The sequence below is a fragment of the Phyllostomus discolor genome, chromosome 3, assembly GCF_004126475.2.
Source record: "Phyllostomus discolor isolate MPI-MPIP mPhyDis1 chromosome 3, mPhyDis1.pri.v3, whole genome shotgun sequence".
In the NCBI taxonomy this organism is placed as follows: domain Eukaryota; kingdom Metazoa; phylum Chordata; class Mammalia; order Chiroptera; family Phyllostomidae; genus Phyllostomus; species Phyllostomus discolor.
Window position 1 is genome coordinate 107,932,377 of NC_040905.2, and position 26,596 is coordinate 107,958,972.

The following is a 26,596-nucleotide window of genomic DNA, read 5'->3' on the forward strand; positions in this document are numbered from 1 at the left end:
GGCCTTTGCCTGCTGGCCTTGAATGTACTCCAGGTGGTCCCTGAAGGCCTGTTGGGTCCAGGCTTCCAGAGCCACTTCTGCCAAGAGCCCGAGTCTTGTGTGTGACTCCAGCAGACTTCACCTGCCAGTGGGTTGGGGATTGGATGTACTGTAGAGGTGACCTCTGTGTGGACAGGAATCCTTTGTGAAGGGCACTTGCAGTCCTTGTGTGACCACATCTCCTTCACTGGATGAGTGTGCTAGCACTGCAGGGTGTTAGAGCTGGAAGGGCCGCCCTCCCCACGCAGAGTCTCAATGGGCAGAAACTCCTGGAGGCTCTGGGAGGACTTATGTATGGTGTTGGTGACCCTGCGGGGAGTAGCATCCAGGATTCCTAAATCCAGATCTTTCCTCCCACCGGCCACCTTCCTCTCAATAAAGTCTGTTTTGCCCAAGGCTGTGTGTGGTTTGTTAAGTGGGAGGGGGAGAAGGGAGGGGAGGCTGGCTCTGAGGAACTTCTGGAAGCCAGCAGGTAAGGGTGGCTCCCCAAACCAGGCTGACTCAGTGGTCCCACTTCCTAGTCTGGTTGTTCTGGGGGATGGGCCAGAAAAATGGGATCATCCTTTTTTCTTAATCACCATTCTCAGGTAGGAGAGCTGAGGTCCAGTGTGGTTTTGTGACAACAGAAAGTGCCAGTTACTCTGCCCCGTGTGGACAGATTCCCCACTGATGCATTTCTACTTTGATTGTGCTGGGATGAGCCTGAGAACAAGGCAGTCCAGACAGAAGGAAGTTCAGGAGTGGGGGCATGGAAGCCTGGTTCTCAGTGTCCAGGAGGGCAGAGGGGGAAGAGGAGGCTGGGCTGGGAGCACAGATGGGCTGCTCTGGGAGGGTCTCCGTGTGTCAGGCTGGGAAGGGGCCCTGGGCCCGAGTTTCCCAGAGGAGGTAGAGAATACTGAGTTTTGGTGGTGCGGAAGTGAACATTTTTATTGTAAGATTTTCAAATTGTATTAGGAAAATCTAGAACCAGCCCATTGAACCTGTTTAGGGAGAGGCCAGAGTAGGCATTTAGCTCAAAAGTGGGAGGTTTGAGGACGTCTTACACTGAGAGGATGTTATGCAGGTGGCATGAGGGTGGCCTTTGCAAGAAAATGCAAGTGATGCTGAAAACCAGCTGCAAGCGACAGGGCTGGGAAGAGTTCCAGAACGTGACAGGGGGTGCCCCAGAGGGCATAGAGGTGCAAAGGCTGAGGCCTGGCTGCCCTGCCCAGGTGCCTGCCAGGGCTGAGATCAAGGAGCACTTGGGTGAAAAGGAAGAGGAAGCAGTTCTTGGAAAGGAAGTGGTGCAAGGCCACCTTCACCCGGCCCTTCCTGAATCCACGTGGGCTCCACTGGGCTGGACCCTTCCGTCACTCCCCATTCAGTTGTCAGACCGATCTTGAGCCTCCTCCAGTTCCTCCCTCAGGATCAGGTTCAGGTGCCACACGAGGTTCAGAGGGGCCTTCCTGGTGGCCTCGAGCTGCAGTAACTGTCTGCTGTGCCCTCCACACAGGCCTTTATCGCGAGACTGCTTAAACCCAGTGCTAAACACCAGGTCAGTTTCTGCAGTGCTGGGATGAGACCTGCTTTCTTACTGGCCCCAGGCTGCTCAGGGCACAGCCTCTGTGCTTCCCACTGCTCAGCACTTGGCCACCATGTTTATAGTTCTGGCGACGCTGTCTTCATCCTGCCCCCTCCCCAAGGCTGAGGGAATGATTCAGTGCACCCTCCTCTGCAAAGCAGGCCTAAGAGTCCTGCGTACAGGGTTCCTGGGGGCTGACCTGAGTAATAGCCCACACACGCCACTGCAAGGGCTTTACTGAAATTAAGCTATCTATGTGGTAGGGGTGGCATCCCATTTGACAGAAGAGCAGACAGGTTGACATGAGAAAGTAATCAGAATGAGAAATAGGAACAATAAAATCACTTTAATTTGCTACTTTTCATTTGCAAGCTCATTCCAGTATCGTTTGCAAAATACTTCAACAAGGAAAGATGCCATGGGGTGGCCTGTGCTGAGAACTGCCCAGAGACATCAACCGTGTGGTGCAGGGTGGTGGGTGGACTGATCCAGAACTGACAAGCCCAGGGCCAGGTTTGGGGGAGAACCAGGTTCCTCTGTGATGAAAGCACCTGGTGGGAACATGGGGGTGTGGGGGTGCAAAGCACACGGATTCGGGTTGGTGGGCTCCAGCACCAGGTGGTGGAGCACTGGTGGGTCCCACCATTTCCATGCTAAAAAGGGACATGTTAACCGTTGCCTTGGAAAGCGGTCTTCCATCCTGTTGGGGACCAGGGCCTGGCGATGCCTTCCAGTTTCAGGAGGAGCTTGCAGAACCCAGAAGGGAGGAGTGAGGGTCCTAGGCCCCACCATGGCTGCTCCCAGCCCCGAGGTCAGAGGCTGGGTCAGGGCCGGAGTCAACACACTTCTTTTTTTAAAGATCTGCAGAGAAACAGTGCAGCTTCAGCTCTGTTAATGAGTGAGGCGTTCACCGGGTCCCCGAGAAACCTGAGGTAAGGCCCAGGGAATCCAGGCCAGTAAGAAGGTTCTTTTGGTGAGGTGTGACACCCCAAGTTAGTCTCTCTGAACCTGGGCTTAGAGCATGCACCCAGGGGAAGGGCCGGGAAAGGCTGCATGTCTCCTCAGTTCTCCCTGGGGCCTGTCGGTACCTATTTCCTCCCATGGTCAGCATGGTCTCCATGGTCAGAGAACCAGCTGCCCCCTGTGTAGTGACTAGTGAGTGAACCTGTGAACCAGGCCAGCTGAGCTGTGAACTCCTTCGCCTCAGCTGTCACTGGCCAGCCAGCTATGCACAGGCCATGCTGAGGTCTGTGGCTCTCCAACAGGAAGTGAGGTGGGGAAACAGTGCACATGGTCACTTAGCTTAATACCACCTGATGGCCACGGTGCCCTTGGTTCAAAACTGCTCTTGGTTCAAAACTGCCACCACGGTGCCCTTGGTTCAAAACTGCCACCAAAACAGCAGGTGCTTCATTTCAGGAAGTGTTTGAAAATTTCTGTCCTGGGTTGGATGGCTGTAAGTGTCCTGTGGGCATGTGAGGGAGGGATCGGGGTTTGGCCACTGAATGACCCTCTCAGACTTGTCAGCTGGGCCTCCCTCCCTCCCATGGCAAGGGACATTAGGGGAAGAGCTCTTCACAGATCCTGCGTGTGTCCTCGGGTGCCGTCACCGTGTAGCCCACCGTCCTCGGGTCTGTGAAGATCTCGTGGTCGTTTCCACCCTGCAAAGATACGAAGCAGATGCTGCTGCTGCTGCTGCTGCTGCTCCAGGGCTGCCAGACAAATGAGGACCTTGCCATTTTATTGGCAAGGAGGGCTCCTTGGTTACCTCGTTCCTCTGGAAACTAAGAGACAGTTGTCACTGAGAAAGGGTTTATCACCTTCTCCTGAACTGCAATTCAGCCGGGAGCATATAATTATGCTGATGAAAGAACTCACGATCTAAGGCTTATTTTTCTAAAAAGAAGGCAAGCTTGGCAGGGGACAGAATTCTCCGAGTCATCAATCTGTTTTCACTGTGCCCAGACTCATAACGAGTCACAGGGAGTGGGCAGGACAGACGTCCAGAGCAGCTCTGCTCCCAGAATTTTCTGAGGCGACAGGGGCCACTAGTCCCATGTGACCACAGAGCCCTGGCCATGTGGCTAGTGTCTGAGCCAGGTCGCCTGGGTTTAGATCCTGATTCTACCACTGACTAGAGGGGTGCTTTGGGCAACTCCCCGCCTGTAAAATGCGGAGTGGTGGGACTTCACCATGGTACTGTGGGCCAGTTGATGAGACCAAGGGATCTGGGTGAGGTCCCTGGAAAGCAACCTGTGTCAGTTGCAGCAGCTAATCCAGCTTTCTGGTGTTTCCCCACGTTCTTTTATCTGCCGTGCCTCCAGGAGTTGGGCAAGGGCATGGTTCTGGGAGGACCTGGGCTTGCTGCCGGCTGCGGGAGGCGGGGGGCGGCTTCCCATGACTGGGGGTCCCCAGCCCCACTATCCCAGGTGAATGAATCGAGCTTCCTGCCCGGAGCCTGTGCGGGGAGGGGGAGGGAAGCCCCTGCTTTTCTTCTCAGGGAATTTATTTTCCTCTTACTGGATAAGCAGTCTAACTCATAATCTTAAAAAAAATTAACTAGTTTGTCATACAATGGAGATAAGCACTGAAAACATGGGTTATTCTCAAAAGATTCTGTAGAAAACCTGGCATCCTTCTAAAGGGTTGGCTGACCCCTCAAGTTCCTACTGCTCTCAGAACCCATCCCCAAGCAGTTGGCTTTCCCGGGTGGAAGTGAAATTCAAGATTTCCGGATGGATTGCTGTGGGGCCCTAGGTGTGCTGGGTGCAGGAGTCATGTTGGGCAGCCGTGACCTTGGAGCCACAAATGCCCCTTTCCAGTATGGCCTCGGGAGCCTGCTGTGCTCTGGTCACTCAGAAGCCCTGAGTTACATGGGCAGCATCTGCCACTCAAGGGGGTGAGCAGGGAACCACTTGTAGTAATTCCTATGATTAAAAAAGAAAATAAAAGGAAACAACCAGATTTCCCTGGAAATGGTATGGTAGGTAAACACCAGCACAGAGAACTATGTTCAAAAGAAAACCAACTCCTGTATTGTCCAGAAGAAGCAGACACCTCTCGGGGACAGGGTCACTCCCTGGCACTCCCCAGACTTAGGAGGCAGGAGGCAGTAATCACCTATCCCGACAAACCTGGTGGAGCAACTGCTCCCTGCCTGGCACCTTTTTAGCAGCTGGAGACACAGTGGGGCAAACAAAACCACAAAAGGACAAAGGGCTGCCTTCCAGCTCCGTGGGCCACAGGGAAGAGCTGCAAAGAACAGAGGGGAAGGGAGGCCCTGGCAGGGCAGCTTAGTTGGTTGGAGCATCGTCCCAATACGCCAAGGTTGCAGGTTCAATCTCCTGTCAGGGCACATACAAGAAATCAACCAATGAATGCATGAATTACATGAATGTGGAACAACAAATCAATGTTTCTCTCTCTCTGAAAGCAATTTTTAAAAATTTGGAAAGCAGAAAGAAAAAGAATAGAAGGGAGGGAACCTGGGGTGACAAGGGAGGGGCCTTGAGCAGACACCTGAAGGAAGTGAGGGGACAAGTCATGTGACTGGCTCTCCACAGGAAAGGCATCTCAGTACTCACAACCTGATGGTTGGGGCTGGGAGGGCCAGGACCCAGAGAGTATGGAAGATCTTAGTAGGGATCTGGGACTTTCTGTGACGCCACCAGAAAGCTGCAACCCAGGACACAATGAGATTCACAATGAGAGTCTCCCGTGGTCCTGCTGGGAGCTACAGTGTAACTCACCCACATTCAAGGAAGCGGGTCCAGAGAACCCAAACTTCCCCCTTCTGGGCTGGGCAACTTTTTCAGCTCCACTTGCTTTCAGAGGGCAGCGAAGTGTCTGCACCACAAACCCCATCAACCTCTACCATCCTTTCCCTCCTGCCAGGGGACCTGGCCTCCGCCTCTGCTCCTTTGTGCAGGTGGTGCACACAGCTTGCCCACCAGAGTCAGAGGGAGGGCAGGAGAAATGGAACCAGAACACTGAGCTAGTGAGAGTGCACCCTCTAGAATAATGAGGCCTCAGACAACCAGAAACTTCAAATACTTCATCTGCATGTGAACTGAAGGTTACTTGAATCCAGCTGGGGCAACTCAGCTTCCAAGACCCAAAACAAAACCTGGTTCCTGAGCGCAGATAAGGGGGTGCAGAGGCAAAGAGATGGATAACTGATCATACATAGTCTTGTTAGAGTGTATGTGATGGGTCCAAAGGCGAGGCCACAGCTCAAACTGCCCACGGATACTTAAATCCCCAGCAGGCCCAGGCCTGGGGATGAAGCAGAAGGCAGTGTCCTCTGTGTTCAGATGCCAGGGGAGGGGGCTGAGGAGTGTCCTGTCCCCACCCACCCCAGTTCTGCACCCGCTGTCACAGAAGTGAACCCTGATTATCCTGATGCTGGAGACAAAGAGGAGACCGAGTTAAGAGTGAACAGGTGGTTCACAAAGTGTTAGACTGTTTTCATGCCACCACTGCCTTAAAGCCCAGATGCTTTTTTACACAAAACATTGGACAAGCAGGTTTTCTTGCCTGAGAATTCAGAAAGGCTAGGGGCAACTGGGCCGGTGCAGCCCCCGGGAAGCCAGGCAGAGCAGTCTGGGGCATATCTTCCTGAGCCCTAGCCACCTCCTTCCCCGCTGCAAACCAAGTCCCCCGCCTCTAAGCTGAATGAGCCTGAGGGGAAGGGTGCCGGGGTTTCCAGGGCTGACTACTGCTTAGAAAAGCAAGGGCCAAGCTCTTTGCTCTGCTCTCTGGAGGTGCTCAGAGTCAGCGGCACGCTTAGTGTAAGATCAGATCCTGTCAGAGGGAGGCTGTGTGTCCAGGACAGAGGAGGCGGTCAGGCAGGCCTTGGGGCCTGGAGGGCTTGGAAGGGAAATGGCTTCTGACTGACAGCTCTTAGCTCAGGTGCCATTTCCCTGGAAGCCAGCAAAAACATTTGCCTTGATACACAGAGAGAAAAGAGTTTTCAAAATGTCTGTCTCTGAATATGAAGAAAAGTTTGAAGTAAGTATTTGAACAGCTCTGTGCCTAGTTTCCAGGATCAATATGTTGTTAGAAGGTTTAGATGGCTGGACTTTGGCTCCCACTTCCAGGAAACCACTGACAGAAAGGATCACAGAGGAGGGCAAAGAATGTCGTGAGAATGTTCATCAGTGTTAGTTACAACAGCAAAAATCCACAAACTCCAAGTACCTCTACTAGGGAAGCGGGGAAATGAACTACACCTAAATGATGAACTGTTTGTTGTGCCACCATTAAATCTTGTTTGCAAAGAAGACTCACTAACGTGGGGGAAGTAAAATATGTAAAGAGAAGAAAGACAGAAAATAAGACAATGAACATGCCGGGGTCCCACATTTGGGGTTAACTGTGCAGAGAGAAAAGACTGGGAGGGAAATCAGCTGTGACTACAAGTGACTTATCCTTTCTTCTCCATATTTCTAATTTTCTTTTTTCTTTTTCAAACGCTTTATTTATTTATTTTCATAGAGAGGAGAAGGGAGGGAGAAAGGGAGGGAGAGAAATATTGATATGTGATAGAAACATTGATTGGTTGCCTCTTGCTCACCCCAGCTGGGGACTTAGCCTGCAACCCAGGCATTCACCATGACTAGGAGTGGAACCGGCGACCTTTTGGTTTTCAGGCCAGTGCTCAATCCACTGAGCCACACCACCCAGGCTACTTCTAAAATTTTTACAATAAATGCATATTACTTAAAAATGGGATGGGGGAACATCCCCGAAACAGTATCCATTTTTTTAAAAGCAGGTTAGATTTAGAACAACAGAACTGATATGTGGTAATGTGGTGGTTAATGCAGTAGGAAATAAATTCCCAAAAGCCATTACCTGATTCTCTCAAGAGCTACACTCTGCCCTGACCAGTATGGCTCAGTTAGTTGGGTGCTGTCCTGCAAAGCACAAGGTTACCTGTTCCATTCCCGGTCAGGGTATATGCCAGGGATGCAGGTTCGATACTTAGGCGTGTACAAGAGGCAACCAATCGATGTTCCTCTCTCAGATCAATGTTTTTCTCCCTCCTCCTCCCTCACTCCCCCTCTCTCTAAAAATAAATAAAGTCTAAAATAAACCCCCAAAACAAAAAACTATGCTCAATTGTATAAAGTCCCACCTGAGGCTTCAGATGACTATTTACACACAGCAAGAACATCATCTTTTCTAAAAAAAAAAAAGATTTTATTTATTTTCAGAAAGAGGGGGAAGAAGAGAGGCAGAGAAACATCAGTGTATGGCTGCCTCCCACATGCCCCCATTAGGGGACCTGGTCTGCAACTCAGGCATGTGCCCTGACGGGGAATTGAACCAGCAACTCTTTGGTTCACAGGCTGGCACTCAATTCACTGAGCTACACCAACCAGGGCAACAACATCATCTTTACAGAAAACTGTTTTGGCCTCTGACAGCTCCCTTCTCAGCCTGTATGAAGCAGCACCAGTTTGGAAGCACCAAAGAAGCTTCTGGACATTCCTTACATCTTGGGTATAGTGAATTTCATCATCTTACTTTTCCTAAAAGCATCGAGTTACTCAAAGCCTGCAATCTGGAGCACTGCAATGAGAGATGTGAGTATAAACCACTTCTCCCTGTCATGAAGAAAATGGCCCACTGGTACCCCTGAAAAGCACCACCTTCATTTGGGAACTAGAATCTTTCCCACCCGTGGAGAGAGGGTGTGTTGACTGGAAAGCGTGCTCATCTAAAGAGCAGGTACCGGTAGTTTGCTCTGTGCCACCAGCTCTTTCATTTATTATCCAGGGTAGACCTTAGCAGCAAGCGTTCTGGAGTGGGCCAGAAGTGAAGGGATAAACACTCTCCACAGGCAGCATTTTGATGTATCTGCTGGTACAGTATAGCCCAGGATGCCTGGTGGCAAGAAAGGCAGAAGGGCACAGAGGGCAGGAGGAATTCAAAGGGAGCCACTGAGCCCAAGGCTAGCCAGTGAAAGCCTGGTGCTGAGCCTCCCCTGGGGCCTCCCAAGGGCCACCTCCTTGGGGACCCACCCATCCTAAGGAGAGCCTCCCTCTGCTGCCACGCTGGCTCTGGGGAAACTCCTCCTAGGGATTCCTCCTGCTGGCACTGGTCTTGGACACCAGGCTCTGCTCCCAGTGCCAGTCTAGCCTCAGTCCTGGACTAGGGATTGCTGACACCCCCTGGGACAGCTCCTGTACCGTGTGTGATGCCCAGGACTGACCCCCCCCCTCCTACGTGTCCCCAGTGCCTGCTCCTGAATTCCAGACTCCTTGTCCTCCTCTCATTTAGGACTCCTAGTGCCCAACCAAAGTGAATGCCCCTGGGAAATAAAACACTGCGAACAAGAAAGTAAGAGCAAGGTCTCCGAAATGCAAAAAACATTTGACAACAGCCCTGAGCCAGGTGTTCTGGAAGGCACTGGAGGAGGGCAATATTTAATTCAAAAGCCAAGCCCCAAAGGCTCAATTCTTGCCTCCACTGAGGTGTCCAAGCACTGAGTGTCTTGAGCACTGAGGGGAGGGGACCTCAATCACCTCACAGGACAGAAGCATCGCCAGTTTGAGCTGGGATGCAGGGTAAGGTGTGGGTAAGAGGAAAAAAGCCCATTTGTCCACTTCCTCCCTGCAAGCCAAACCGCACAGTGAACCTGCAAAAAACGCTTCCATACTCACTGGCATGGTTTTGTCTCCAAAGAAATAAATGGTCTTATAGCCGTCATTTTCCACATGTCCCAGGCAATACCTCTTGTCCCATCCATCAGGAAAGACATCAAAGCTGATCTGGCCTCCTGCCAAGTGGGGAGGGGAAACACAACAGCTAGAGGTAGAAAGGAAGCTAATAACCTGTCACTGGAAAAATGTGCCATTTACTTGTGTCAGCAACTGGATTGTGCGGTTGATTTACACTGCTTTAGGGATAGGTTCTAGTTCATTCCACCTTATGAGTTTTTCCAACATTATTTCATCTAAAATCTAGAAACTGCGGGCTGCGAACCAAAGTGTCACAGGTTCGATTCCCAGTCAGGGTACATGCCTGGGTTGCAGGCCATGACCCCCAGCAACAGCACATTGATGTTTCTCTCTCTCTTTCTCCCTCCCTTCCCTCTCTGAAAATAAATAAATAAAATCTTTTTTAAAAAATCTAGAAACGAGGCCTGGAGTATCAGCTCAGAAGGAGGGATGCATTTGCATTTAGATGCTCTGTCAAGAGCTGGGTGTAAAGGAAGCTTGGGGTGGGTGGGGTGGGGGGTGATCTGATAGGATTCAGCTGTGCTCATCTCCAGCTTCAACACACTGCATGCAGCTCATCGTGCGGGAAAAATGAAAATCACCCTGGCTGGTGTGGCTCAGTGGATTGAGTGCCAGCCTGTGGACCAGGGGGTCACTGTTTTCTAATCGAGGGCACATGCCTCAGTTTCAAGCCAGGTCCCCAGTGTGGGGCACGTGAAGAGACAAGCACACATTGATGTTTCTTCTCTCCCTCTCTTTCTCCCTCCCTTCCCCTCTAAAGATAGATTAAAATCTTAAAAGAAAAATGAAAATCACATGGGAGGTGATTTACAGGCAGCTCTCACAGGCAACAAAATCCCTTTCGCAGCTTTGTCACCGAAAGATGTTCATCTCACAGTTCAAGAATACTTAAAACCCCACCCATCATCTATTATACACCATCCCTCCGCATTTCCATTTCCCTACAACCCCACATTTATTAGAGCCAGTAAAGTGAAAGGACTTTAAGTGATGACTCATAGGCACTGACAGGAGAAATCAGCTGGCTTAAGGCATTTGACAGGCATATTCCACCAAAAAACAAGCCTGAGACATCAGTGTTGAGGGATGAAGTCTGTCTCAGCCACAAGAACTGTTCGAGTGCTGGTCTATCATGGCTAATAAAAGTCTGGTGAGCCTAGACAAGTCCCTCACTCCTTTTCCCTTTTCCTTTCCTTTCCTTCCACCCTTCCTTCCTTCTTTCTCTCTGTTTCTCTCTCTTCCTTTCTTTCTTTCAAGATTTTATTTATTTATTTTTAGAGGGAAGGAAAGGGAGAGAGAGAGGGAAAGATCAATGTGTGGTTGCTTCTCATGCGCCCCCTACTGGGGACCTGGCCTGCAACTCAGGCATGTGCCCTGACTGGGGATCAAACCAGCAACCCTTTGGTTCGCAGGCCCAAGCTCAATCCAATGAGCTACACCAGCCAGGCCTTACTCCTTTCTGGGCCTTGGTTTCTTGATGTGTGGAAACCCATGTGTGAGCTGACTGCTAAGGTTCCTTGCCTTTTCCAGACAGTATGTGATTCCAGAACATATTAAGTCTAATATATCTAGGAGGCTCTCATCACATTTCTCTGCTATGGAGTTCACTAATGTTGTCTGCCCAAAGGTGTGAAGATAGTTCTTTTCTTTTTTTTTTTTTAAAGATTTTTAGAAAAATTATTTATTTTTAAAGTAAGGGGAAGGGTGGGAGAAAGAGAGGGAGAGAAACATTAATTTGCAAGAGATACATCGACTGGCCATCTCTCGCATGCCCCCAACTGGGGACTTGGTCTGCAACTCAGACGTGTCCCCTGACTGGGAATTAAACCATCAACCTTTTGGTTTGCAGGCCAGTCAATCCAGTGAGCAACACCAGCCAGGGCTGAGGATAAGTTACTACTTGGCGTTAAACAAGATGCTCTTATTCTGACCATGAGAAATGCAGGGAGGAAGACTCTTGCTGGATAAGAACTTAGAACTAAGCCCAGAAGCCCAGAAGTCGTTTCCTAGCTGGGCAAGTCTCTTCCCCAGCCCACTACAGAGGACAGTAGTCTGCCCTAATTATGACTTCTCTTTAAATCCTCTTGCTCACCTTAAAAGTGAGCACAATGCAATTTCAAGCACCCACCAGCCCCTGCCAAACTGCTGGCAAAGCTTGAAACCCATTTGAACATACAATACCTATGGAAAACGTGAGGCCTTTTCCTGCAAACTCTCTTCGCAGATCTGCTACAAATTTTTGTCTTATATTTTCTTTCTGAGAGAAACAAAAAGATAATGATTGTCCATTGGGTTGCACACTTTAACTATGGCCACAAAGTGGTACCTCTTATCTTCACAAAGCCAGGATATGTCAGAAAAACTCACTTTGTCGAGTTCATAGAACTCAATGCGTTCTTCTTGGCTGCAGCTTCTTCCAATAGGGGACACATTTAACATTCCGTTTCGGAATTCAATGAAAGTACCCCTGGAGAGAAAAAGGGGACAGGTTCTTGAAGTACATTATTTTTGGACAACATTATAGATTGATAATTAGGCTAAAAAGTTGGGCAACTCCAAAGGACAGAGGCTGGTATGATCCACATGTGGCTACTGAGCCCTGAAATGCAGCTACTCTGAACTGAGATGAGATTTCAAACACTTAATGGGAAAAAGGAATAATGTTTTATATTAACTGTGTTAAAATAATTTTGAATATATTGCAAGTAAAACATATTTGGAATACATGGGGTTAAATGAAACATATTAAAATTAATTTCCTGTTTCTTTTTTTAACATGGTTACAGAAAACTTAAAATTGCAAGTGTTGCCCTCACAGGTGTGGCTCAGCGGGTTGGGTATTGTCGTGTAGACCATTAAGTCTCCAGTTTGATCCCCGGTCAGGACACAAGTCTGGGTTGAGGGCCAGGTTTCTGGTTGCGGGCGTGTGAGAGGCAACCGATTAATGTCCCTCTCACTCATCAATGTTTCTCTCCTTCTCGTTCTCCCTCACTTCTCCTCCTTCTAAAAATCAATAAATAAAAATCTTAAAAAAAGACCACATGTGTGGCTCACATTTTTGTTGGACAGTGCTATCACTGGAAATGATATGGAAATGATGACCAGCTCTCCAGGTTGCCTGAGAGTTTGAAAATCAGTCTCAGACAACTTTGCTAGTGACCTCTTGAAGACACTGATTTTACCAAGCGATGTGACACAGGAAAAAGTTCTGAGAACCACCCCATTACCCTCTCTAATAACTGAGGAAATGCAAGTTACCCATTGGCAGTTACCTAATAATTAACCTCTTCTTAAAGGGGTTGATTTGACTGCAGAAAAGGAGAACAGCCTAATGCTTTTGTAGTTACCTTGAATGAAGGTGCTTTATTTTATTATTATTTTTTAAATTCTGATGTCATCTATTGGCACAAAAATTATTCAGATAGAACGTGGTGTCTAGACATGGCTACACTTTATACTTTGTGCACTTGGTTTAATGTTTCCTTTGCTCATCATTCCCAACATGTACGAAGCTTTCCCTCTGTGTTCAGCGCCTCCACGACAGCGCTTCTGTTTTCCGAGCCCCTGCTCTAAACGCAGAGCATTCAGACCTCCCTAAAAACACACCAGAACCGTGTGGGCCACTCCACTGCACCGTGACCTGCCCTGTGCATTTGCTCTGCCTAGCCCACCCAGCATTCTGAAAAACTCCCCTCCTAGTGGCCTGGGTCTTAGACTGAAGTGTGTTCGTTGCAGCATCACAGGTGACCTTTAAATGGAGATGTTTAAAAAACAAAACACTTTTCTCCATGTTTTCAGTTTAAGTCTCAAAAATGAGTTTCTTAATAACTTAACTTGTAAGCTATTCATTCTGACAATGCAACTGAAGTGTTTTGTGACAGACTATGAGCTTCGAAGTGTCTTCCAGTTCTGAACACTGATGTCTGAGGCTCTGAAACATTTCCCCTGGACTCCTTCTGCTTTTTCGGTCACACAGCCCTGATGTCCAGCCATCAGACACTTGTAAACACTAGGAGGACACAGGCCAAGCATGGAGCCGAGGACCCGTTCAAGGCCAACATCACCTCTCACTAGGCCGTGTGACTCTGCGCCTCTCTCTGAGCCTCACAAAGGGGCTATCAGCACTCGCTCTGGTTACCTCTGCAGTGTCTTGTGAAAATCAAAGGTTCCCGTTTATGTAAAAGTAATTTGTATACTGGGAAACAGTGAATACTCATCAAGTGAAGTAAAAACAGTAAAACTGCAATCACCAGATCCTGTCCCTGCTGTGCTTAACTTGCAGAGATGTAACATGTGAGCCTACACCACTTTCTCAAAATCCCCATCTGAGTGGTTCTGGAGTTGGTGCAGACCAGCCCCGTCCCAGCCTACTCCTTCTACGGGTACGCCAGGGGATGAGGGGACTGGTGACCATTCCCAGGGCGACCCTAGGGCTGCCCGTCCTAAACAGTCAGAAAAAGAGCTCAATTATTTTCCCCAACTCAAGGACACAGTATTACTCTTATTCCCATGGTACAAAGGGAAGCCGATGCACCTTAGACAGCCTTCTGCTTTAAAAATCAGAATTAAGGCGGTTTCCCAAGCAGTCCACTCCTCCCTGAAGTCTGGCTGCACCTGCCTGACCTACATGGGGCACACTAGCTGTACTGCCAAGAAACAAGGGCAAATGCTCATCGAGGTGGGTCTCAGCCCTGCCTCCTGAATTCACCAGGCACGTCGTGCTAATTCGGAATTACAGCTCCGCACCTGGGTCTCCCTCATTAGATGGCACCTGTCTGAGGACAGCATTCTGCCTCGTCTTTTATATCCTTCCTTAATGCTCAGTCTAAGGTGAAGACTAAGCTGACCTGGGAGATAAGATACAGTTTTACTTTTCACCATGGGGAATTTCTAATACACACAGAAGTAGACAGAGCAGGATAATGAGCCCCCACGTGTCCTCACCCAGCTGCAAGCTGGGTCCAGCCTGTCTCATCCCATGGGACCAATTGGAGAAGAAACCCCTTTGCCCACTGATTGGAGGTGTTGAGCGGGGGCACTTGTTCCATCAATTCTGACAGTCTCAAAAGCGCAGCATTATCCTGAAGTTTGCTATTTAAACAATGTTTCTCCCCCTGATCATAGGTGTTCCATATAAAAGGCAGAACACTGACAAGAAAATGAAAAGTATTTCAAAGAAACTACCTGTATCCTCACCACTAAGAAACAGCCCCTGTTAATGTGTGTCCATTTCTTGCCAATTTTTTTTAAATCCTCATGAGTAGACATATTTATTGATTTTAGTGACAGATGGAGAGGGAGAAACATCGATGGGTTGCCTCCCATATGTGCCGCAGTCAGGAAGTGAACCCGCAACCCTTTGGTGCATGGGACGATGCTGTAATCACCTGAGCTAGGGCTCCTGACAATCTTCTAACTGTGAGCTGTATGTACATTATGTTGTTATTTAAGAATGGAGTGAGATGACAGATCCAAGAGGTAGGTTCCCAAATCAAATGCCTACAAAAATCAGAAAAATAAGTGAAGTGGCCTGTGAAAGACTAGAGGTGGGGTGGTGCTGCTATGTGGAATAGGGCATCCATCTGTCAGCTCTTCATATGCAACAGAAGCCAGAATTCCAGACTTTTCAAAATGGAAAATCAGACTTTTAAATGACAGCAGTTAATTCAGGCATGATTTAATGCCGTGGGACAACCAAACTGGGCTTTGTGTGGGATTTGGTCTGCTGGTCTCCGGTTTGAGATGTCCAGGTCTGGGCTTTATGTTGCTCTTTTCACATTGCTGACTCACAGGTGCTTCCCCTAACCGGTAGCCTTTGAAGGTATATTGTTTTCAATTTCCATCAAGTGGACATGCTGTCCTTTATAAGATCATTCTTCTACCACTGACTTTGCAGAAGGTTTCCAGTGATTCTTTATTAAGCACTGGGCTTTGGACTTAAATGAGCACCACCCACCCAAAGACATCACTCCATATTCTGTTGGAGCCTCTTTGCTAAAGGCAAACCCACCTCTTCTTCGGGAGTTTAATTTTTGCAATGTAGCTCAGACAGTAGTTGATTAAGTCTTGGATTAGGGCCTCACCCAAGTGACCTTGAATATTCTAGGATAAAGAAAATACTTGAGTTACTCAATTCAGTGAGAGGAATTTTCAAAAAGGTCTTCAGCCACTAGCAGCCGAGGATCACTAGGCAGATGCAGCAGTGAGGGTGACTAACCCACCACCTTTTTCCTTCTTTCCCTTTGTTCTCTAGTTGAAAACATTAGGCAAAATGGAAGGGTGTAGTCAAAAGCACTTTCAGCTTCATTAGTCAAGACTTTTGTATTCATCATCTTTCAAATGCTTAATGGAAGGCCTAAAGAGCTTATTGCTGCTGCTTTTATTCAACCAAAATATATACTAATTCTGATAGAAAATTTATATACCCCACTTTGGCTTTCTCATATATGTGATGGAATGATCCTACTAATAAGAGCTGCATAGTACTTCTTAATATGCTTGTAGTGAGGCAGCTTGCCCTAGTCTCTGCTATAGCAATAGAAATATTAGACTATGGATCCTTAAAAAACAATTATAAAATAAAGTTAACAAGTTGGATATGTAATAGTCCTATAGTTCAACAATCAAAATGTAAACTATACAGGGTGAGGATTTAGCCCCCCACCCTTCAGCTCCCAAATATACTTCCCCAGAGGCAGACAGTGTCAAATATCTTTTCAGAAAACATTTTACTAGTAGTAGACAGTTTGGATACTCAAGAACCTACCTGTTTACCCAAGAGTTTCCCATCTTTGTATGCTACCAAGCCATTTTCTGGAAACACATAATCATATTTTTCAACCACTGCAACCAAAACAAAATTCAATTGAAACTTGTTTCTATTTCTTAATTAACACTTATCACCAACTGCTAAACTCCAGCGAGGGCTCTGAAAGAAGACCTCATCTTCACAGACTGAGAGAGTTTCTAAAATAGGTTTACCAGTCCCTGTAGACCTACTGAGTCATAATCTGCAGTGAAAGGCCTATAAAAATCTCCAGCTTCCTGGGGTCCTGCACTGGTGATTGTGGTTCAGTAGGTTGTGGGGAGCCTGGGTGACTTATGACAAAGGGAACTCTAGGACACACTGTGTTAGGACAATGGAGAGGAGGTCCCTAGCCTCAGAGGGCACCCAAGGCAATGCTTGGGTGAGGACAGTCAGGAGACAGGGCCTGAGCTTGAGGCCAGAAGGGCAGTGGATGGGGACAAGAAGTACTAAGGGCAAGGACACAGACACTCACCATTCTAGGTGAATCTACCAGCAACTCTAGAAATTTATTTATAGGATTAAAACCAGAAGAAAATAAAGACAGTGAAAATGTTTCCCCAAACAAGGAAGCAGGGGTGAAGGTTCAGGGCTACCATTCTCAATATCCTCCTAAGAAGTTAATCTTTTACCAAAACGTAATTAGCAGTGTATAGTTTACCGTCATTTCCCAGTTGCTCCTGCACTTTCTCCAAGTCCGAGCCACCTACGACTCCGATTTTGACCTTCTGCCTCAATTTTTGTAGAAAATCATCCATTTCTTTGGTAATTTTCTACATTTCAAAATGGAAAATACAAGAGTTATAAGCCATAAAGTAATCAGGAGTCTAAAATTGCAAAAATAGAATGCTTTCATATATGCCAATCCCATTTCTAGATCAATAGGTAATTCCAAATATTTTAGCTATAATTTTGGGACATCCACTTTTTACCAGAAAAAACTTTTAAAATTTTACTTATTTTTACCTCATTTAAAACATACACTATATTAGCACCTGTCGTGTACTGTTCTATGCATTTATATATTTGGCTATAAGCACATACATATATAAATGTCTTATTTCTTGAAACACAAGTGAACTCAATTCATGTCTTCTGCAGTGATGTGATTTTTCATGTGATGATCATTCTATACCACACACACTGAGATCTAGTGCTTCCTTTCAAATGCTACATTTTACTCCATCTACGGATTTAAACTGTTGACTTTAAAACAAAGGAACATAATCAGATTAAAAAGGAAGTTCAGAATGATTATGATTATACAAAAACACTCTAACAGATCACTAGGTTTTTCTTTTTTAGTCTTTTCCTAAAAGAAATGCTCCTTTCTATACACAGTGGATTCAATGGAATAATTTTATGCTCATTAAATTCCAAACTGTGTGCTAATTCAAAATAAATTGTAAACTAAGATGAAAAGATATCCCTGTATTAACATAAGTCACAATGAATTTTTAAAAGTCTTATTTCATTACTTTTAGCAATCTTAATTATTAAAATTGTATACTTACATGGAATATCTTTACAAATAGTTACCAGAAATTAAAAACAAAAGCAAAAACAAACCATTTAAGTCAACCTGGATATATAAACATCTAGAGTTAAATTTTCTCTTTTTATTAAAAAATGTTTCAGAGTACTACATATGATTAATAAAAAGAAATTGTACAGAAGGGCTTAAATAGAATGCAATCTTGTTACCATCTTCCAGTGGAATCTTGACCTGGTGGACAAAATCTAGAATCACATTAGCAGCCTCTCAGACTCAGTGACCATGAAAAGGAGTCCCTGAGTCCTTCAAGTGGTTTACTCAGTCTTGACATCAGAATGAGGGGACGTGGGAAAGACTCCTTTGATTGCAAAATATTATAAATGGAATACTAACAATAATAGCAGCATCAATACTTCCATCTTCAAAGAGAAGCCTAAGGAGAAAATTTTATCTTACCCTTGTGCACACCGATTAGCTAAATGGTATTGTGGTCAGCCATCAGACCTGTTCTGCAGTGTGAATGGGTTGTAGAAGATGCCTTTTCACTTCCAAGTGGCAGCAAATATTTAACAGGAAATACAATCCAGCTGCTTGTGACCACAACAGAACCTCTAAACTATATCCCACTGCAAGACAGATCTTTAGAGCAAAATTGTTGTGATGTTCCCAAGTAACTCTTGTGTTAATAATTACAAGGAATTCTTTATCAATCAATCACCCAATCACCCTAGACAAAATTATTAAGGTGGGAAAATGTTAAAAATTCACCTTCTGGAAAAAAAATCATAAAAGTCTCTTTTGAGATAGCTAAGGAAAACTGAGTGGAACGGAGGAAGAATCAACAAAATAGGAACTGTGGGCCAGAATAAGCCACTGCCTGTTTTCCTGTAAAGTATGACCGAAACACAGCCATGTCCACTCATTTACAAAATGTCTAGAGCAACAACAGAGTTGAGTACCTGTAGTTGTGACAGAGACCACGTGGCCTGGGAAGCCCTAAATATTTGCTACCTGACCTTTTACAGAAAAAGGTTTGCCAACCCACAGACTAGGGTATTTAATAATACTAAGACATTGGTGAATTTTCTTAGGTGTGATGATTATGCTGTGCTTATGACAGATGTCCTGTCCTGAACAGATGCAGGCTCAAAGTTTAGGAGTGAAGTACTCTGATGAGTGCAGCTTAAGAAACGGTATAGCAAAGACTGAAAAAAAGGAGATGGAGTTAATGTAAATCATTGTTGAACTGAAGTGGAGGGGATATGGCTGTTCTCTGCATTATTTTTCAGTGGTTCAGTATGTTTTAAATTTTTCATGACAGAAGGCTGGAAAACAATTCACCCAGGTTTAAGCACTGCCCCCTTCCTTCTGCAGGCTTTTATTCTAAGTCTGAACTGTTTTTAGATGAAGTGGCATATCTTAAGAAAGTACTCAGTGCAATAAAACAGTGAGATGTGCAAAACCCTGGACTCCATGCTACTTAGAATTTACCTGTTTAGGTCATATCCTGTTTCAGCAGCTTCAAGAAAAGATCACCCATTCGACTGCCACACTGTATTGGGCTTATCAATGTTTGAGAATACATTTGTGAGGGAGAGGTTGGATAATGAGTAGATTGTTGCTAAAATGTTTTTATTTTTTATCAAAAGAACCCACTACATAGATACCATTCTCTTTTAAACTGCAGAGTTTTATGAGTGTTAAAATGACTTATGTTCAGTGCAAAGAATATTATGCTTCCAATGTTTTAAGGACTATATACATTATGGGTTGCCTGGTTTCATTACTATTCATACTTTATGCTTATGTAGCATAATTCCTCCTGCAAATCAGGTGCACTTTCCTGAATGGCATATCCAGCAACCAGAACAGTTTCCACCTTAGAAGAATGGCAGAAAATGGCAAACTTAGCCAACACAATGCCCTGAGGCCAGGAGACTGGTACCAACCAGATCTGCTGAGTGAGATCGAGAGGACCTTGAGTCTCAGTCTCCTTGTATTTAAAAGGATAGTAATAACCATATCACCTGGGATGAAAGCTTGAGAGGGTCCAATGATGTGTGTAAAAAGGCTTGGAATGTAAGCTCTACACCATTATGACCAATGGGACAAATTGAGCAGCTGCGTGTTTTTATAATACAGTTTAACAGGGACACAGCCATGCTGTGTCTACATATAGTCTATGGTTCCTTTTGCATTAAAGTTGAGCAGTTACGATAAACCAAATGGTTGGCGAAGACAAGAGTAACTGCTGTGACTCTTTACAAACAATGAATGGCTGACCTTAGCCCTACACCACCAAAGGCTTTTAATGACCCACAAGCTTGTGGCGATCACTGAATCTCAGTGTCAAAAGGGGCCTTTGGAAAACTTGCAGTTGAGTATCTTCACTACACACATCCAACATGTGGCTCAGAAAGGTAAAATGACACGTCTAAGGTCATACACATTTGATGTGGAATGCTGAAGCATACCACTGCTACCACCTGGGCAAAATTAAGGTGGGTAGAGAAAGCACTTGAACACAGTAAGGCCAACTGGGCCTCACGTTTGATTGGCTGGTGTTTGGTGATCAGTTTGTACAAGGAGGAGGTCAGAGTGAGCTCATCACAAATGCTGATCTTAACTGAAACCTATCTGTGCCGGTAGCACCAAAATCTGGAAGTGGGAAGCAAGTGTCCAGGAGTCCAAGGAGGCTCTCCACAAGCCTCCTGTTGAACAGTCTAAGTCTCCTCCATCGTCCGAGACCCATGGCAGTGGCTGGAGAAGCGGGTGATGGTGGTGGTTAATATTTGGTAAATGTTACTGAACACAGCCTCCTGTAAGGCAAGATACTTTTATGAACTTGTTTCATTTCATTTGACCCTCACAAGCCCCATATGGAACAGGTAAAAACACTAGATGCTGAGGCTCAGTGGTTAAAGGACTTGCAAAGTAGAGACTCTACTAGGTCTGTTCGACCTGGAAACCTATGTTTTCCATATCGGGGTACAAAGTACATCCCATAGGTGGCAGAACGGAGGAGGGCACACAGCTGTTAAGGGGGCTGAGCAGTGGTTGAAACCCAGGGCTTGCGGGGAGTGTTCAAAACTGCAATTTCCAACCCAACGCAAGTTTCCTCCTCTCAAAAGTTGTTCGCCCCGTCCCATCTCCAAGTACCCTGAGGTTTTCGGGCTCAAGCTCTAGGGCACCCAGAACTGACTTCAGCCCCGTCAGAGGCGGAAGGCGGTCCTTAGCCGCCCCTCGGTGCCCACCCTGGGTGGTCGTTAGCCTGGTCTGGGGCCAGGAAGAGTTTCTGCACCCGCTGCCTCCAGTCTCCCGGGTGCCGCCTACCTGTCGCGGGGCCGTCAGGGTCCCGTCCACGTCGAAGAGACACAGCACGGGGCGGGACGGAGCCATGTCGCCAGATCCCGTGCACCTGATGTGACCCGCTGGCACCTGGAACTCGGTCCGGAACTTCCGGGGTTCAGCCCGCTCGCTGCAGCGCACGTCGGGAGGAGGAGACTCCACGGCCACCCGGCCAGGAGCGTCAGCAACTCTCCGTGGACCACAAATCCCAGAATGCAACGTGCCTCACGCAGTCCCGTAAGGGGGAGGAAGCGGTTGTAGAGACCCTGCCGGCTGGCGGAATCCGGTAGAAGGGCGGGCCATGGTAAGCAGGTGGGTGGTGGGGACTGAGGGAGGTGACGCGCTTTTCGGGTCGGGTTCAGGCCTAGGGCCCGCAGGCCGAAGCCCGAGGTTGTGATTCGGGGAACGCGCGGGAGGGACCTGCGGGGTGGGTTACGATTTGTTATTCCCGGGCTTGCTGTGCGCTCACGTCACGTGCGTCAACAACAGCGAAACTAAAGCTCACCGAACATTCTGTGTGCGTCAGGGCCGTCAGGTGCTCTTGAGAGTTTCAAAAGCATCATCTCATTCAGTCTATTCTGAATCCCCGTTTGAAAGATGAAGAAACCGAGGCCTAGAGAGGGGGAATGACTTGCCCAAGGATTCAGAGCTAGTGACTAGGAGTCGGGATTGGAACCCAGACTGTTCCAAAGCCCACAGCAACGTTCACTGCAGTAGTCAAGGTGTGGACTGTGCTTCCACTAAAATCCTTGTGCTTCCGTTTGGCTCCTTCACCCCTCTCTCCTCCTCCAGTCTTCCGGCTCCCCCCAACAGGGCTAAGAAATCACCGTTTCCCTTCGGCACCCAGATGACGCTCTAACCTGACAGAGATTCAGAAAGTTACTGTGCTACATATCCAACGGATTTGTTCCCCAGTGGGACATTTCCTGCTTGGGGAAATATTCACCCAGCCTGATGCATCCAATGCCCAGCCGGCAGCTGGCTCTCTCTAGGCACTTTTGTTTAAATGGACGAGGGCTGTGTCTCCTTCCTATACCTACTTGAAGTGCCTGGAGGAAGGAGGACCGGTTGGAGAGTCAGACACTGTCTCACTCGCTGGCTGTGTGTTCCTGGGTAAATTTCTTACCTCTTCTGGGCTTAGATTTTTACTATTTCACACAGCTTTTGTGAAGGGCACATGAGGTAAAGCACGTGGGTTTCCATTTCTTTTCATCTTTGTCCTGATGGTGACCTCACAAGACTGGCAGGAGCCTGCACCTAAGATGCTTTGCAGGTGCCCATTGTATGATGAGCACGGTTGAGTTCTTTGAGAGAAATGGTCTCTTGTCTCCCTTCCAGGCTGCTGTCCTCCGAGCTGTGATGCGGTTGCCAGGGCCAGCTGTGTGGGGAAGGCCTCTCTACGGGCTGCAGTGCTGCAATGGGCAGGATTTGAGGAGGTGGGTGGGGAGTAGGTCACCCACCTTGAAAGAGAAACAACCAGGCACAGAGACAGAGAAATTCCAGATGATCTACCGGTTTGACGCCATCAGAATCTTTAGGTACTTGTCTCGGCTGAAGGTGGCTCAAACGGCCCTGACGGTGGTGGCCCTGCCGCCTGGCTTTTACTGGTACTCCCAGGGCCTTATGGCTTTCGACTCCCTGTGCCTTGTGGGTGGGATAGCTGGGTTCGCCCTGGCCATGCTGTGCTGGATGAGCTATTTCTTCCGGAGGCTGGTGGGTATCCTGTATGTGAATGAGTCAGGCACCATGCTGCGGGTGGCCCACCTGACCTTCTGGGGCTGGCGACAGGACACGTACTGCCCAGTGGCCGACGTGATCCCTATGACGGAAACCCAGGACCGGCCGCAGGAACTTTTCGTGCGGATCCAACAGTACAGTGGGAAGCAGACCTTCTACCTCACCCTGCGCTATGGACGCATCGTGGACAGAGAGCGTTTCACACAGGTGTTTGGGGTGCTGGACACACTTAAGTGAACAACTGGGCACTGGGCTTCTGGGCAGCCTTGGGCCACCTGGATCTCTGACTGAAGGCTGAAGGTGTGGATGAGGCTAATGAAGGGGACCTGTCAGCTGGAGACTTTGCCAGGATTCCTGGGAAACTTGCCTTTTGGGGTGAGGAAATTCATGAGGCTGATGCTAGTAACCTAGTTAAGGACAGAGGCCTTAGTGCAAATTCTTGTATACAATAAGAGTTCTGCATTTGTATATAACATTCATGTGGGTAATGGCCAGCAGGTTCTGTTAGGAGCCATCTGTTGGAAGGAGCTATGCCCTGTTCATGCAAACAGAACAGTGCTGTAAAATGGGAAGAAGGGTGGGGCAGGGGGAACAGAGGATTTGGAGTCAAAAGAGTTGGGTTTTGTTCATCCTTAACCTCTGTCCTGGGCCACGTCTCAGGTAGCTGAGTGTCTCTGAACCTTGATTTTACATTTGTAAAATGGAAGATCCTGCCTGTCTCATGGGATGTGTGTGAGAATAAATAATAAATGTTGAGTGCTTTGCAAATGCAGTAGACAAGAGCAAACATTAAGTGTTAGTTGAGAGATGATGGAGTGGCAGACCCAGCAGCAGACCAGACTGGGAAGAAACCTAGAAGTGGGTCATTTGGTCCTGCCAGAGGGTAACTGCACGACTGGGGCAGGAGTGTCCTCCAAGCAGGCACGGCACACCTGCAAGACAGGACTCACTACCCAGAGGTCTTGGGGCTCTCATATCAGATGTCTCTGGACTGCATGTTCCCGGGCCAATTTTTTGCCTAGAGAGTAGGTTCTCAAACCCTGGCTCCATGTACGGAATCACCTGGAGAGCTTTTTAAAAATGTTGTTACCCAGGCCTCTGACCATGTGCCCCAGGTGGCTCTCATGTGTAGCCTGGGTCAACAGCCACTGGGTGGAAGTCTCACTACACTGGAAGTTGAGAGCCGGGATTCTCACCAGCCTTGGCATGAAAGAGCTTCTGTTCTGATGCATGGTTGGCTCCATGGTACCAGCAGAGGGCACACAGAGCAAATGCATTATCCTTTCCTTTATTCCTGAGTTAAAATCATAGATCTCCATGTGAGAATGGGAATCGGGTTAGGGTGTTTACCACACTTGTAGGGCAGCACCTGGGAGCTGTGCAAAAAAAATCCCAAATCAACAGAGCAAAACTACCCTGTGTTGAACCCCTACAGGTTCTGGTAGAAACTGGGCATGTGTGTTTTATGGTAATTCCAAGGTACCCCAAGTTTTGAAAATCATTTTGTGGGGTTCACCCTTCTCTAAAACCGAGCAGCAGCTCTTCAGAAAATGGAAGTGGCCTTTAGATTCAGGTGGTGGACACGCTGGTGATTACCCTCTTTGACAATTCAAACACAGTAACCTAATAGAAATGCCCAAGCATCCACATGAGAATATTCACTGAATGTTTCTAATGGCAAAACAAACAAAACAATACCACCATCAAAACTGGAAGTAAGCTAAGTCTCCGGAATAGGCAACACAGTTCAATAAATGTTGGTAAAGTGTAACTGAAAAATAAAATGTTGGTAGATCCATATTATGGGGTTACATGACCCTTAACCAGAGTTAGACTGATATAATCTGCTGATGTCGAAAGGTAACCATGGGGTAATGTTATGTGGAACAAACAAGTCACACAACAATATTGTCTTGTGCAATCTTGTGTTTTAAAAATGCAACATTCCAAATTGTGAACAGTAATTACCTCTGGGAAGAGGTTTCAGGGTTGAAGGTGGTAGATGAAGGGAAGGCTCTCAGTTCAACTTTGTAACCCAGTATTTAAAATTTTCATGAGTTTGTCATGTGTCTTAACATGGAAAATGCTGTGATAAACACAGTATCTTCTTCCACCCTTCTTCCTCACATCAGCTTTCTAGGTAGTTTCCTGTATTTCCACTCTGGACTGGGAAACTGAGTGGACAATAGGAAACATTCAGTCACTGAGAGTGTCAGTGGGACTTAACTGTGTCCCTTGTACCCTGGTTTTCCTTTCTCTGCTGAGAACAGTGTGGGTTTTGTGCTCCTCCATGCCACCCCTGGGCTACATATCATTTAGACGCAGGGAATGGTGGTGGTCTGTAGCATGTCAATTCTCATATGGTAGTTGCTATGGACTGAATAGTCGTCCCTAACATCATATGTTGAAATTATAACCCCTAAAGTGATGGTGTTTGGAGGTGGGGCCTTGGGAGGTGATTAGGGTTAGAGGAGGTCTTGGGGGTGGGGCCCTCGTGACAGGATTAATGTCCTATAGGAAGGAGACAAGACTGAGTACACCAAGGAAGGCCATGTGAGGACATAACCAGGGAGAGACCTTCCATAAGAACCCGATTATGGCCTTCCATTCTCCAGAACCATGAGCAGTTAATTGTTTGCTGTTTGGGCTGTCCAGTCTAAGGTATTCTGTTATAGCAGCTGGAGCTGACTAAAATGGGGGCCTCCAGACAAGGGTGAGGTCAGCTTTAGCTGGGGACATTCACATTGGGCACAGCTGAGAGCTGTTGTCCTTCCTGCACTGGTTACCAAAAATGAGACATTGTCATAGGGCCAGAAATCCCACCCCAGCCCATCAGCACTCCCTGGATCTGGTGAACTCAGCTGCTCAGGGGCCCAACCTTGTGGTGAGTTGCTGAAATAATTAAGATTGGAGCTTTCTTTTTGCTACTTCATGGTTTCAGGGCTGTGAGTCCCCAGGTGGAAAGCAAAGTCCCCTTTGACCTCCAGGAGGAGTCCAAGTTTTATGGCCTTGTTTTGGTCTTGCATCATTCCACTATAAAGTCTTGGCTGATTAGAATTAGTCAAGCAGGGCCGATATCATCTGGCCATGCTTGTACCAGGTGGTGACAAAACATCCGTTTTACTTATTAACAGTTGAAATATATTCCGGGATGTCCAGTGGAGTTTACCTTTATTGGGAATTAGATTTAATATTTATGAATGGGAACTTAACCCTGACAGAAATGTGTTATTTAGAACCATATGTGCAACACTATTCACAGATGAAGTGGCAAAGGAAGTATCTTCCATTTAATACCTATTGTATGCCAGGCAATTATCACATTTAAACCCAGCCTATTTAAGTTGGAGAGCCAGAGAGAGGCAGTGGTATGTAGGGCGAAGCATGTGGTTTTGAAGCAAGACTTCCTGCCTGCTTGAATCCCAGCCCTGGCACTTCCTGGCTATGACCTGGGGCCAGTTATATGGTGTCTGTTTGGGCCTTGGTTTCTTCACCTGTCAAGCAATGATAATAAAAGTACCCACTTAGGGTGATTGAGGGGCCTGGCTTACTACATGAAAAGCACTGAAAATAGTTCCTGATCCAAGGGAGCACTTGATACATGTTAGTGAGCATTACTGTTATCAACCTCATTTTGCAGATGAATTGACTTCCTTAAGGTCAGCCAGCTATGAAGTTGAGTTGGGTCACTGCTGCCTCGTCCTGCTTCCCCAGTGGGGAAATACAAAAAATAGAAAACACTGATTGTTTTTAAAAATAGTATTTGACTTTGAGGTTCTGACACCTTCCACACACCTGCCTTAGGCCTGTATGTTTAGGATCTCATACTGACACTGACCAGTTCGAGTCCACATACCAAGGCC

The 26,596-nt window shown here is 47.1% G+C and overlaps 2 protein-coding genes across 7 annotated transcripts; one reads left to right on the forward strand and one right to left on the reverse strand.

The window, feature by feature from the left end:
* Nucleotides 1-3,032: 3,032 nt before the first annotated feature.
* PMM2 (phosphomannomutase 2) lies at nt 3,033-21,183 on the reverse strand. 4 transcript variants are annotated; one of them, XM_028523133.2, is made up of 8 exons: nt 20,982-21,143; nt 16,815-16,926; nt 16,115-16,191; nt 15,359-15,450; nt 11,716-11,815; nt 11,530-11,605; nt 9,271-9,386; nt 3,033-3,261 (listed from the first exon to the last, which is right to left on the reverse strand). In XM_028523133.2, the coding sequence occupies exons 1-8, from the start codon at nt 21,045-21,047 to the stop codon at nt 3,160-3,162; spliced, it is 741 nt and encodes a 246-aa protein (XP_028378934.1). In that variant the 5' UTR covers nt 21,048-21,143; the 3' UTR covers nt 3,033-3,159. The 4 variants fall into 4 exon arrangements, with proteins under 4 accessions (XP_028378934.1, XP_028378941.1, XP_035876832.1 ...); XM_036020939.1 differs by lacking the exon at nt 3,033-3,261 and adding an exon at nt 8,091-8,491 and having other exon boundaries at nt 20,982-21,131; XM_036020940.1 differs by lacking the exon at nt 3,033-3,261 and adding an exon at nt 8,865-8,933 and having other exon boundaries at nt 20,982-21,131.
* A 49-nt stretch (nt 21,184-21,232) lies between these two features.
* LOC114500910 (transmembrane protein 186-like) lies at nt 21,233-23,515 on the forward strand. 3 transcript variants are annotated; one of them, XM_028517662.2, is made up of 2 exons: nt 21,233-21,300; nt 22,335-23,506. In XM_028517662.2, exons 1-2 carry the CDS (start codon nt 21,298-21,300, stop codon nt 22,968-22,970), a joined length of 639 nt encoding a protein of 212 aa, XP_028373463.1. In that variant the 5' UTR covers nt 21,233-21,297; the 3' UTR covers nt 22,971-23,506. The 3 variants fall into 3 exon arrangements, with proteins under 3 accessions (XP_028373463.1, XP_035876836.1, XP_035876835.1); XM_036020943.1 differs by lacking the exon at nt 21,233-21,300 and adding an exon at nt 21,341-21,718 and having other exon boundaries at nt 22,335-23,515; XM_036020942.1 differs by lacking the exon at nt 21,233-21,300 and adding an exon at nt 21,725-22,109 and having other exon boundaries at nt 22,335-23,515.
* Nucleotides 23,516-26,596: the final 3,081 nt, after the last annotated feature.